The sequence below is a fragment of the Thamnophis elegans genome, chromosome 2 (assembly GCF_009769535.1).
Source record: "Thamnophis elegans isolate rThaEle1 chromosome 2, rThaEle1.pri, whole genome shotgun sequence".
NCBI classification, from domain to species: Eukaryota; Metazoa; Chordata; class Lepidosauria; order Squamata; family Colubridae; genus Thamnophis; species Thamnophis elegans.
Genome location: NC_045542.1, coordinates 728,330 through 741,210, shown reverse-complemented (window position 1 = coordinate 741,210; position 12,881 = coordinate 728,330). Strand labels below are relative to the sequence as shown.

General features: G+C 37.1%; 1 protein-coding gene across 7 annotated transcripts in view; it reads right to left on the bottom strand.

The window, feature by feature from the left end:
• ILF3 (interleukin enhancer binding factor 3) overlaps window positions 1-12,881 on the bottom strand; it is a 28,271-nt gene that overhangs the window by 13,901 nt on the left and 1,489 nt on the right. For all 7 annotated transcript variants that reach the window (XM_032208953.1, XM_032208955.1, XM_032208951.1 and 4 more), the window contains exons 2-7: window positions 12,512-12,591; window positions 12,204-12,430; window positions 4,721-4,901; window positions 2,984-3,131; window positions 1,563-1,654; window positions 1,110-1,205 (exon numbers count right to left, since the gene is read on the bottom strand). In XM_032208953.1, the coding sequence (XP_032064844.1) occupies window positions 1,110-1,205; window positions 1,563-1,654; window positions 2,984-3,131; window positions 4,721-4,901; window positions 12,204-12,430; window positions 12,512-12,514 (747 nt within the window). In that variant the 5' untranslated portion in view covers window positions 12,515-12,591. The remainder of the gene's footprint in view (window positions 1-1,109; window positions 1,206-1,562; window positions 1,655-2,983; window positions 3,132-4,720; window positions 4,902-12,203; window positions 12,431-12,511; window positions 12,592-12,881) is intronic.

The following is a 12,881-nucleotide window of genomic DNA, read 5'->3' as shown; positions in this document are numbered from 1 at the left end:
AGATAGAAACAAAGTAGAATAATTCTATCAGGATCTTCTCTTAAACCAGCCTTGCTATTTAAGTATTGTTAAGATGTTTACCGACTATAGATTAGGAAAGAAACAAAATGTTGTCAGATATGTAAAATGCATGTCAATAGTATTTCTATTTCCAAATAAGTTCTTTGAAAGAATATTCAGATAGGGATGTAGGAATGCAATATCTAATGTTGTTTACATTCTATTCATAAGTACCAAAATATTTTAGTTTTCCCATGATTGCAAAGCTACTTTTAAAAAGCCTAAATTTTACCATAGTAAAAATTGAGACATTTATCAAATAGAATCCGAGAACTGCAGAACTGCAAACTATTGCAGAATTTACTATTATGTCTTAGACTGCTTTGCCTATCACTGACAGCTATGTGAGTTTTATTCAATCTCTTTGACTGCCATTTTCCTTGTAACTGCAAGGAAATAGCAAAAAGATTGAGAGTTAGTATTAAGTGGTGATCCATGAGTGCACGGTCTTTAAATCAAACTCATTTTGTTGCAAATAACATTAGGATTTAAATTATTACTTGTGAATATATTTGGCAGCAACAGACCAGCTTGTTTGGAGGTAAGCAATGTGTATATGAATGAATGGAAGGGGGGAAAAGTTTAACAGCATCCACCGTCATTATGTACAGTATCAAATAGAATCACAGTAATATAATAGGCATTCAACACTTTCGTTAAGAAATAAAAAACATTCTACAATAGTTTATTATTGACTGTTCGCTTCTAAAAGCATAGGACTTCAAGTTTAGAACTTATTAGAAGCTTAATAGACAGGTTCAATAATATTTGAGGCTGGTTAAGTTAAGCAACGTATTTCTGAACACTCGAGACAAAATCTAGAAAAAAATTCCTAACTTCCATCATCTTGTGCAGCTTGCACAAGAACTTGTTGAGAAAGATCACATTAGTCAATTCACATGAACTCTGGAAAGATGGGGACATTTTAAAATTGCTCAACTTTACAGGTGTTCTTTTATCATTAAAAAAAAAAATTAGAAGTCTGCCATTAAATATGGGACACTTTTAACATTTGCAAACTGCAAAGGAAATTTAACTTATTAGATTACCCATCCTCTAAGCGGAGCCCAGGTAGGAACACGGGTACAGAGATCCCTCAGCACTCGGATGACTATGACACATGATTTCAAGCCATTTGCTCTGGCCTGGAACAAAATCAATAAGCAAGAAGGGGTCAGTAGTGAATGTGGAAATCCACGTGAGACAAAACATACATTTCTGTAGTGCTACTTTGTCAAGGGTAAACTATGTATACATTTCCATAGCTTTTTATTTCTATATTTTTTGTTACTGTGTTTGAAAACTTACTCTTAGCACAAAGCAGCAACTAGGAACTATGCCGTTTCTGAGAAACTAAATTCATCAAGTGCTTCTTTAGCAACTGTGCATTTAACAGATGCTAAGTTCTGCACACCTACAACTCACATTAAAACATTTTAATTTAGGCAATTACAACTTACAAGTTTTCTACTTAAAGACAAATATAAGAACAAAATGCAAACCTGAAACCACTTGGCGTGTCGGAGTGACGCCAAGGCAGCAAGGCATTTCTGCCTGTCCAGAACGTCCGGTGAGTCGTTGACTGATAGCGTTTCTATTCGTGGGTGGAATAAGAAGACAAGGCACAGTTTGACCAAGGGGGTTCTGTCGGGTGGAGAGGGGATGAGGCAGTTTCCTAAAGGGCAGCTGAGGCTCCCCGGACTCTGATCTAAAGCCCTGTACCTGAAAGTATAGCCTCAATACATTATTTTTTTTTTCATCCTTATGAAGTGACAACTAAGTAAGGAGAACAATGTGAGGCATTAACTCATTTTTATACAGGGAAAGAAACTTTACAGAAAAGGATAGCTTTTATTGCAACCAGGCTATAGAACTAGACTAACCAACAAAATGGAAGGTTAAAATTAGATTCCCACTCTAAATGCAGTCGTCGTACTTAACTAAGAGCTTTTCTACAAGGAACCCCCTCCGCCCACAAGGCTTGACTGCCCTGGCCCCAGCCCATGACAGAATGTGTCCTGTTGGTCAAAGGTCCAGCGTCCCTAAAATTGACAAACTAGAAGGCTTGGTAGATGTGTCAGATATCAAACCATAAACAATTAGGGAACAAATAAGAGGTCTGTGCTGCAGCAAAACTGTAGGGAAGAAGCCTGGGTTTTAGATAAGGCAAGTTCAATCATTGAAAAGATTGTAACGTTTTAGCATACCACTCTTCTGGCTCTTGGAAAATCACTGTTCAAAATGCCAGTGAAAATTGCCAAAATTGTGTGAAAGCCACGCATGAGAATAGCAACTACATAATATGCTAGACATATTGTAGTATCAAATACTAAATGCGAACTGCTTTCTGTGACTCAGCTGTAAATTGATTATAATTATGTATGTATGTATGTGAATTAGCCCCTATTAAAATAAAACAAAAAATATAGTAACTTTATTAAAAACTCTGCATTGCATTTTAAAATTCAATTGAATACTCCAAAATTAAGGAGAAAAAACATAGAAAGACAATCATTTTGCTGCAACACAAACTGCTTTATGTAATACACTCAATTTCAAGAACATGCAAACGGTTTTTTTTTAAAAATGTCAATATTTTAAGAGATTTTGATTTGCACCTGTATCATCTATAATATTCACATTTAATTAAAAACAGTATTATGCACAAGTGAAATAACACACTTGTAGAAAGGCTAGAGCAAAAGACCTAAATGTTTAAAAAAGGCATTTCATTTGGAAATATCACTCAAATTCTAGAAGCCTGAGACAGGTGATCCATAATCAAGAAACTGTACAACATTGTAACACAAATTGACTTGCATGAAATTGCTCTGCCTAATCAAGAAACTGTACACCATAATAATTAGCAAAGTCAGTCTGGAAACTCATTCTGGGACTGCTAGCAATTTTCAGTCTTCCATACCTCCAGCTAACATTTTTTCCATTTCTTCTCTGACAACAGGGGATGTCAAGTGAATAGTAAGTGTCAGTGGTGGCTCTTTTGTATTCTTAATTGTAATTGCAGCATCACTGACAGATTGAATAATTTCATATTTGTCTTCAGTAATAGCCTGAAACACAAGAAAATACTTTATATTCTTAGCTTTTCGGCTCTTCCAAACATTCAATTTAAGGTTCAGGAACAAAAACAGTCCTTTCAGAATAATTAATATAATCAATAGTGATTTAGGATCAATTATACTTCACAGATGTCTACCTTCTATATCAATTATACTTCAGGGATGTCCACCTTCGATAGCAGTCAATATATACTCTTTGTAACTTTACCATCTCAGCAGGGGTGAAATGCTCTGAAGTCTGCTATCAGTTTTCATGCGTGCACATGCGCACCAAGCTTTTAAAAAACTTTTTAAAGCATTTTTTTACTATTGCTTCTGCTGAACCGGTAGTTTAAAAATGCTTTAAGAAAGAAAAAAAAGTTCAAATGATTGTGGCATAGCTGATTGTCAGAACTTTTAAAATAACCTTTTAAAGCATTTTTTTACTACTGGTTCGGGTGAACCGGTCCAAACCGGTAGCATTTCACCCCTGCATCTTAGTAAGAAAAGGCCCGTCCCCCCCTGGGAGGGAGGGAGAAACCTGTTGGTTTTCAGGGCAGGCCAATACTGAAAATCTGACCAAAAGCTTTTATCCTGGCTTTTAAGTATCTTCCAGATGTGAAATGAATACTGAAGAGGTGGTACTTGCTGATTTACATTTATATTCACAGTAGTAAATCAACCATTATTGAGAACCGTGAAAGAATATTTATCAAGCAAAACTATTTTGCACTATGTATTGTTCTAAAACAATGTTAACAGTGTTATTTATACGGGCACAGAAGCCCCCAATTGGGTCCGAGTAACTTGAATGATCTGATTTAAATATCCAAATAGTTAAGAAGCACAAACACATATATACACATTTTGCCTACACATTATAAATAAATGCATTTGTTTAGTATAACATGGCATCACATCTGCGTAATTATCAGGAGAAACAACACAAGTGGACAATTTCTTAAACAGTATATAGGTAGTCCTAGACTTACAACAGTTCATTTAGTGACTGTCCGAAGTTCCTGGACGGTCACTGAAAAAGGTGACTTATGAGTTTTTCACACTTATGAGCACTGTAGCATCCACATGGTCACATGATCAAAATTCAGACGCTTGGTATATTTATCATGATTGCAATGTCAATGGGTCACGTGACTCCCTCTTGCGAACTTCTGGCAAGTGAAGTCAAAGGGGAAGCCAATTTTACTTAGCTGTGTTACTAATTTACCAACTGCAGTGATTCACTTAACTGACAAGAAAAGTGTACACTGGGACAAAATTCACATAATGAATGTTTTACTTTTGTGCTCAATTGTGGTCATAAGTTGAGGACTACCTATATTTAAAAAGTAGGTGGTAAATTGTTCATTGCCTAGAAAGTTTAAATCATGAAGACATTACAACACTACTAGGAGTACTCTAAATAGCTGTAGGAGGTATCACAACACCTTGAAGATCTTCTAATTTATGAACTACATGAACACTGCAAGCTTGCTGGAATATCAAACTTCAAAATTAGTCAAGTAACATGGAACCATCAGTTCATTATATAGATATTAAAAATATTGGGATAGTACACATTAGCCTGTTTTTATACTCACAGCAAGCTGTGTGCTGAGATTATCGGCTACTTTTTCCAAAAGACCAATCGTAGGTTTCTCTTTACATAACAGAACCAGTTCCAGATCCAAGTCTCCCTTCAGCAGGAGGCCTTTTGCTACAAGACCAACGCGCATCACTCCACGAAGCGTCCTAGTCAAGTGCTCTGTAGTCTTCTGCTCACTATAAAACACACACACACACGTGTGTATATATATATATACACATGCACAGACAGAGACACACGTTTGCCAAAATAAACCAACTCTTCATTTAAAGATTTTCACCCTCTTTTGGGGGTAAAAATACTCTGAAAAATACGGTAACCACCCACAATCCAGGAGGTAAGATTGTTTAATTGCTTTCAGAAAATTTCTCCTTGCTTCTAAGTTGGATCTCTCTTTGACAAGCTTCAATCCATTACTTGTCCTGCCCTTTGGTACCCTAGAATAAGCCAATCCCTTCATGACAGCCCCTCAAGTACTGCAAGAGAGTTATCATGCCCCGCCCCCCATTCCTTCTGTTTGATAGGCCAGACATATAGAGCTCCATCAAGTGTTCATCATACAATTTAGCCTCCACATCTCTTTATCATCTTTGTCGCTCTTCTCTGCACACTTTCCAGGGTCTCAACGTCTTTTTTCTGATAGTGACCAGAACTCAACGCAATATTCTAAGTGTGGCCCCACCACTGTGCTATAAAGTGGTATTAGCACTTCATGGATGGGATCTTGAAACTATTCCTGTTCATGCAACATAGAACTGTATTACCTTTTTTGACAGTTGCATCACACTGCTGGGTCATACTTAAGTGGTGGTCCATTAGGACATCTAGATCCAGAGAGATTGTTGAGCCAGGTACTACCTATTCTATAACTATGCATTTGGTTTTTCCTGCCCTAGTGTAGGATCTTACTTTTCTCATCACTGAACTGGATCTTGTTGGATAGAAAGCACAATGGCACATGGTACAAATATTTAAATCAACCGAAGAGAGAAATATGAAAAAAAAATATGAATACCCACCTTCTGCCTTGCCAGACCTTGCACCAGCAGGCTTTTGGTCATTTTAGAGATTCCAACATTAGATCTCTCTGGAATAACAGAGAGGATTTCCTTCCTAACTAGTAAATTTTAGTTTGTATGTATAAATACATTTATTTTAGTTTTCCAGAAGGTTGGTGCTCTGTCCAGTTTCAACATTTACTAAGCAACTGTGTTGACATTATTAGCACAGGGGTGGTTATTTTTTTTTCCCCCATCAAGATACACGCTACTTTCCCTTGTTATTTTGTACAGCTAAGAATGAATGACACTGTTGTTGTGTGATGTCAGGGATCAAAGGTGGGAAATCTTATTTATCTATCTGAATTGGGGCAAACACTTCTACAATGGCGGAGAGTTATCTTTGGATTTCAGTATTTTATTTTTCATTCCCCTAAAGATTGCAGCTGCCAATGGATGGGATAGTTCCTAAAATGCTTAGCTTGGTTTTTTTCTTGAAATGTTAAGAAGCATACTAGTCCACCAAGCAAAATATAATGGAGAATTTTTACATCCACCTAATAAAAACCCATAAAAATATATTATTAAATATGGGTTCTTTCAAACAGGGGGAAGGGCAGTGCATATGCCGTTGTCTGAATGCCCCCCACCCCATCTCTGGGGTGCATCTCTGTCTTGTTATGTAGAGTCAGAAATTACACTACTATTTCTCACTCAGGTTATTAGTGTGATTTCTGGGTATCAAAGCAAAAGGGATCGTGGTCAGTCCTAGAAACAGAATAGCAGATATATTCCACTTGTGAAAGTTCAATTCTGGTAGAAGGGACCGCCTCCCTTTTAACTCCCACCATTTACTCATCTACAACCTTTTAGCCACCCTGCACTCCCCTGCCAGATCTGGGTTCTATTGGTCATGGCCAGTAGGCCTTTGCCACACCTCCTTTCCATTACTGAAGAAGTGCACCCAGCCTGACTCCTCAACAAGGCAGCTGCTGGCCACCCCAAATCTTCTTCCCCAGGGCCATATTGTGCCAGGTCCACCATCGTGTCCTGCCATTCTGTTGTTGTGGGGGCGGGGGGGGGGGCAGAGGCATTATTAGCTTGCTTTTTGCTTTTGCTATAACTGCTTGGGGATTGGAGGTGGGGAGAGAGTCTTCAGAGACAGAGCGGACTCTCTCCCAGCTGGTTTCAGCCTCACTCCAAGGTTGTATTGTCCTGAGAGTGAACTGTTATCTCCAAGCACCTCAGAGGTTCTCAAAGCAACTTTTTGGCATCACATTGGCTGCCTGTGGTCGGGGGTGGATGGGTTTGGGGAACTGAAAATAATATGTTTGCTTTGCGCAGGTTTTTCAAATTTCACCTTATGGAATCACTTCTCTCTCGGTAAAAGTTCCTTCGATTCCACTTAATGGAGCCCTGAGGGACTGAGGCAGTTCCTTACACATACGTTGCTTTCTCGCAAAGCTTTAGAAGGCTTCAAAACCTTATGAAAAAGCTACATGCACTTTGAACAAGGCTACGCATGGATGCAGGAAGAACAGTCAGCAGCACAAAGGCCTGATGCACCTGATCAGCAGCAAAAGATGGTAACGTCAGCTGGAGTTGGCAGGGCCAGCAGGCCAAACAACCCAGGATGCCCAAAAGGGCAGAAACGGGGGGACAGGCAGGTGAGGAGCTGAAGTGTCCCTGTGATCGTTAAGTGCAGACAATTCTGGATTTCTGGGGGAGATACAACAAACTGAAAAGGGTTCTATGAAAGTGGAACTAAAGGCCATGGCAATGACCAAGGAAGTCTACACATAAGGAAGACAGAAGATCGCCCACATGTGCTTTGGATGGCTATTCATGAGGAGACCACAAGACAGGTTTTGCACATTTGAATGTTAGGACATGATGCAATCAACCATCCAGCTTACAACCCTAGCAGAGTGTTTTAAAGGACACTAAGTTTGCAAACCCCACTTTCCAATCTCTTTTTAGAAATTGCTTACTCACCATCTTAAAGCCATTAAAGCTCTTCAGATCAATAAAGCTACAGAAATTGAAGTATTTGAAAAGTCCACTGGTTGAGTGATAATAACTCTGAATTAAAAAATAGCTTACAAGATTAAGAATTTTAAAAATTTGAAATAAAAATCTAAAACTTAAATAAGATTTTGATCCAAAAAAGTTATAAACAAAGGGTTCAGATGAATTTGGAATATTGACTTTTAAACTAAGATTTTGGAATTAACTATAAAAGTTAAGCTTTTCTTAGAAAACAGATTTATTATCTGGTTACTGCCAAGTCCTAAGATGATATCGGATAATTTTAGAAACTGGACTTTAGGGGATATTGACGTTTTGAAAGCAGAAAAAAAGAATACAAGTGTGGTCAGTTAATATTCGACTTATAAAATGGCACAAAATATGATGTAATATTTTTTAAATTAAGGAAGATATTTTAAGAATGGAACCAGAGTTTAGTAATAACACTATCAGTAATTATGTGTGCTTCAGAAGATGTTAATGAAGGAATGACTATCTGATAAGGTAAAGTACCAAAAGTGGAACTTTAAATGACAGGCCAAAATAACAATTTAGAAAAGGATGCTTTACTGGATATATAAATGACACTTGAAGTTTTCAAAAGTAAAAAAATACAAATAATAAACCAATAGGGAAATGTTTATTAGATTTTAGACCTGGAAAATATTTTAGATTTCTCAAAACAGCCTTGTTAAAACCTTGAAGAAATCTGTGAGATAAAGAAAAAGTGAAGAGAAATCCAGTTCTATGACAAATAACGGTCTTAATCTTTAATTCAATCAAAAATTAAGACTTAAAGTAAAAGGAATGAATACAAAGTTTTGTTTTATTTATTATGGTTGAAATGAGACTTCCCCTCCAATGTTCTAGCAACCTTTTTTGGATTTTTTGTTGACACCAGTATTGAAAAAATGTTTTTAATGGATTTTTGTATATTATGGATTGTTTATAGATAAGGGATGGAATATGGATGTTTAATCCTATAGGGAGTGAAGTTATTACATCTGGTTATTTTGGATGGAAATTACTTCTGCTTGCATTTTTCTCTCTTCTTGCACTTTTTATTCTTTTTTTCTTCTCTAAGTTTTGTTTGAATTAGTCCTTACTAACGTGTTTCTCTAAAAAGATGACCCACCTTGAGAAGAAGTCCTATCATGTTTTTGAGCGCATGTGATCAAACTAAGCCCCACCCACAAAATTAGCCCTAATTAAGGCCCTGCAGGGGGTGGGGCAAGGCACACAGATAAATAATATGCTAGGGTGGGGGGATGGGGATAGTGGAGCTGCCTACTTACCAGACCTCACACAACGACACCTGCCTCGTCTTTTTCTGTGGCCGCTTGCTGCCACTCACACGCATCTCCCTGGCCTCCGCTTCGCCTTCAGGTGCCTTCTAGCAGGCATCTCAAAGTGAAACGGAGGCCGGGGCAATGCGTGTGAGTGGCGGCAAGCGGCCTCAGGAGAAGTGGGCCAGCAGCAGGCTCCTCCTGGGCAGGGCTGTCGGTGCCACCGCCATGAGCCAATAATCAGAACCCTCCAAAAAGACCTAGCCGTTTTTTCAGGGGTCAAAAGAAAATAAGACCCAGCCTTCTTTTTGGAGAAGCATGGTATTGTGGTTAAAATGCTTAATAAAAATCATATTTAAAAAAAATTAAAGTTTGCTGCCAAACACCCAAATTTTGATCATATGATAAGGACTTGCAAGGACTGCAACTTCAAGGACAGGGTATAACTGCAATTCATTCAGTGCCATAACTTTGAATTGTTGCTAAACAAATTGTCATTAAGAAAGGACTCTCTGCAGTTACAACATGATAGAAAGATGTCTGGATTTATCTAAGCCATCAATTAAATTCATTCTCCCTATTCTATTTATTACATACAACAAGGAATTTGCCAATTTAAAAAATATAGCTTATACATTCAATTAATAACACATTAGCAATCAAAATAGGAATTTTATGTATTAGGTTGAGAGACTAAGTTTTTAACGGAGGATACATTTATTTACAAATCAAAATAATTTTAATAAATAAGCTGGTGTTATCCTCAATTTATATCCACACGCTCATTCTCCCTAAAAAGTGGTTTTGGGGGGTAAGCAACCTCTCTCATAGAAGCTGATAGATCCAAATGAACAATTGTTTTGAACTTTCTTTTCTCTCAACCTTCTTTCAACCTTTATGTAGTCATTTTTGCATTCATTCGTGATAATCTCAGATGCATTCACACAAACACAATGACTCTGTCCATACTTTTTCCCAATTCATCAATTTCCATCCATTTGACTCCTACTTCTACAATTTCCTGTTAGTATTCCACCAGCATCCCGCACCAAGTATTTAGTTTTCATGCTTAGATCTGGGGCTATCCTTTACTCTTTCATGCAGAATAAGAGAAGACACCTTCCTCTCAGATAAGCAGGAAAAGCAAGAAGTTACACTCTGCAGGTGGGAGATAGAACAGGCACATAAAATAAGCTAGGAAAAAGTAAGAGAATATCTATTCACCCTGGACAAGTACAAATCACATGGACCAGATGGTTTGCATCCCAGAGTTCTGAAGGAGCTCCTGAAGCACAAGGAAACTACCAGAGAGCTGGAAAAGAGCTGATATAGTACCGGTACTAATCTACAAAAAGGGGGAAATAGATCCAGGAAATTATAGATCAATCACCTTGAAATCAATACCTGAGAAAATCCTGGAAAAGATAATCAAATGGAGGATATATGATCACCTAGAAATGAACAAGGTGCTTACTCGATTACTAGCCAACATGGTGTTTTTTTTAAAAAAAAACAACAACCAAATGCCTGAGAAATCTTATATTCTGGTAAAATGATTAAATTAGTGAACCTGCAAAATGTGTGGATGTAATATACTTGGACTTCAGTAAGACATTAGTATTAAACTGACTATGGGCCAGTTTATGGATCCTACTTTTAGTATAAAGTTAAAAGTTCCCCTCGCACATACGTGCTAGTTGTTCCCGACTCTACATAGTTAGATCATGTATAACTGACGGACTGGATTTTATCATAGATTTTAGCTGTTATTTATTATTTTATACTAGAATTTTTAATTATATATTTATTGAGTGTTTTTATTTGTTCTGGTCTATGACTGTAATGAATTGAATTGGTAAGACATTTGACAAAATAGATTACAATCTACTTTTTACTAAGTTAGAAAAAATTGGGATAGATCACCACCAGATGGATTTAGAATTGGCTGACCAACCACACTTAACCCTAACCCTAGTTCTGAATGAAACTACATCTACATGGAGGGAAGCATACCTCAAGATTTTTCCTTAGGCCTATAGTAATCTTCAACAGCTTCATAAATCATCTAGACCAGCGGTCCCCAACCTTTCTGGCATAAGGTACGGGTTTCATGGAAGACATTTTTTCCATGGTTCAGGGGATGGTTTTGCATGCAACCTAGATCCCGCACATGTGCAGATGAAGCTTCACTCGCCTGCCTCTTCTGTGGCCCGGTTCCTGACAGGCCATGGATTGGTACCGATCTGCAGCCCAGGGGTTAGTGAACCAGATCTAGATGAGGTGGTAGAAAGGGAACTCATCTAATTTGCAGATGACACCAAGCTGAGGGGAATTGCTAACACTTTGAAAAATAAACTCAAGATTCAGAAGTATCTTGACAGATTTGAGCACTGAGCCCTGTTCAGTAAGATGCAGTTAAGTGATGAGAAAAGTAAGGTCCTGAATTTAGGCAGGCAATGATACTGAATATATTAAAGGAGATGAGCACTCAGATTTGATTTCCAAACACAAAATGGAACAAAATAACATTGGATGTATTGAAGGATATTTATGAACAAGGGATTTTAATTTTAAGAGTATGCCATTATATATATGGAAAAGGAACAAAATTTACCAAATAAGACTGATTTAAAAGTGGATCTAAAAATGACCCGGCTGTGGGAATGTGAAAGGAGACGCCCTGTATATCCCTATGAAACTAGCTGATGTCTTAACAAAGCAAAAGATGACCTTTGTAAGAGATCTCTTAAGGCTTGCAAGAATTTTACGAGAAAGGACAAAGGAAAAAAAAGAAATCAAGTTCTAGAACATTATTTGAGGTGATTAAAGATTGCTAAACTAAGACTGAATGATAAGGCTTCAAAGACTTATTTCTAATGTGAGATGAAATATGGAAAGAAATAATCTGTTGTGTTTTAAATGAAGTTGATCAGCCATTAAAATTGTTTTATATGGAGTCAACTTTTTAATATTTCTTTCCTTTATATTTTTCTTTTTCCCTGTCTTCTCTTTTTAGACTCTTAATTTTATTAGTATTTATCTTTTTAATTGTAATGTTCAAAATTATTTTAAACAATTAATGTAAACTGGTCATTGGCATCTCAAGCAGGAGAAAATTCTTTTCAGAAGTTGTTAAATTAAGAGTAAGTTATGAATAGTTACATACCTTCCTTCTTTGTTCTCTTCTTCAGCTACAGTCTCCATGGTGTCAGGTTCTGGCTGCTCATTATTACCTTTCTCCTGCTCATTAATCCAGTCAGAAACAGCTTTGAGAGCACGTTCAGTGTGAGAGACCATGTTTTGAACTGCTGTCAGTTCTTCTTGAGTTGGATAAACTGCAGAATGCTTTGCCATGACATGGCGGTCATCATTTACAAAAATGCGCATTGGCCGCTGAAATTGAAAATATAAAATAAGTAAAACAAAAACGCATAGCATTTCACTTAATTTCATTTATGAATGGCAAATTCTTACCATTTTGCTTCAGATCCTTGATGAATTTTCTCCAAAGAAAATGATTCTTCTAAGCTGTACCAGCACTGTGTTCAGGTACTCTGAAATGATTTTTTAAAAAAACCCACCAACTTCATTAAAGAAGGTTTGGTAGAGAATCAAACATTTGTATTCCTTAAAGATATGACTGCAAATCATCAACCTAAGAATAGAGTGGTTTCTTACAGAACTCTTGACAAGTAGCACATTGGAACCATTTCAAATATGGAGTTTACTAGTAAGGATTGCATCCCCAAACAGTAGTTGAATCTCTACCACACAACTCAATATGCACTTACTACAACAAAACACATTGGATTTATGAAGATCATAAATCTTAGGTCTCAACTGT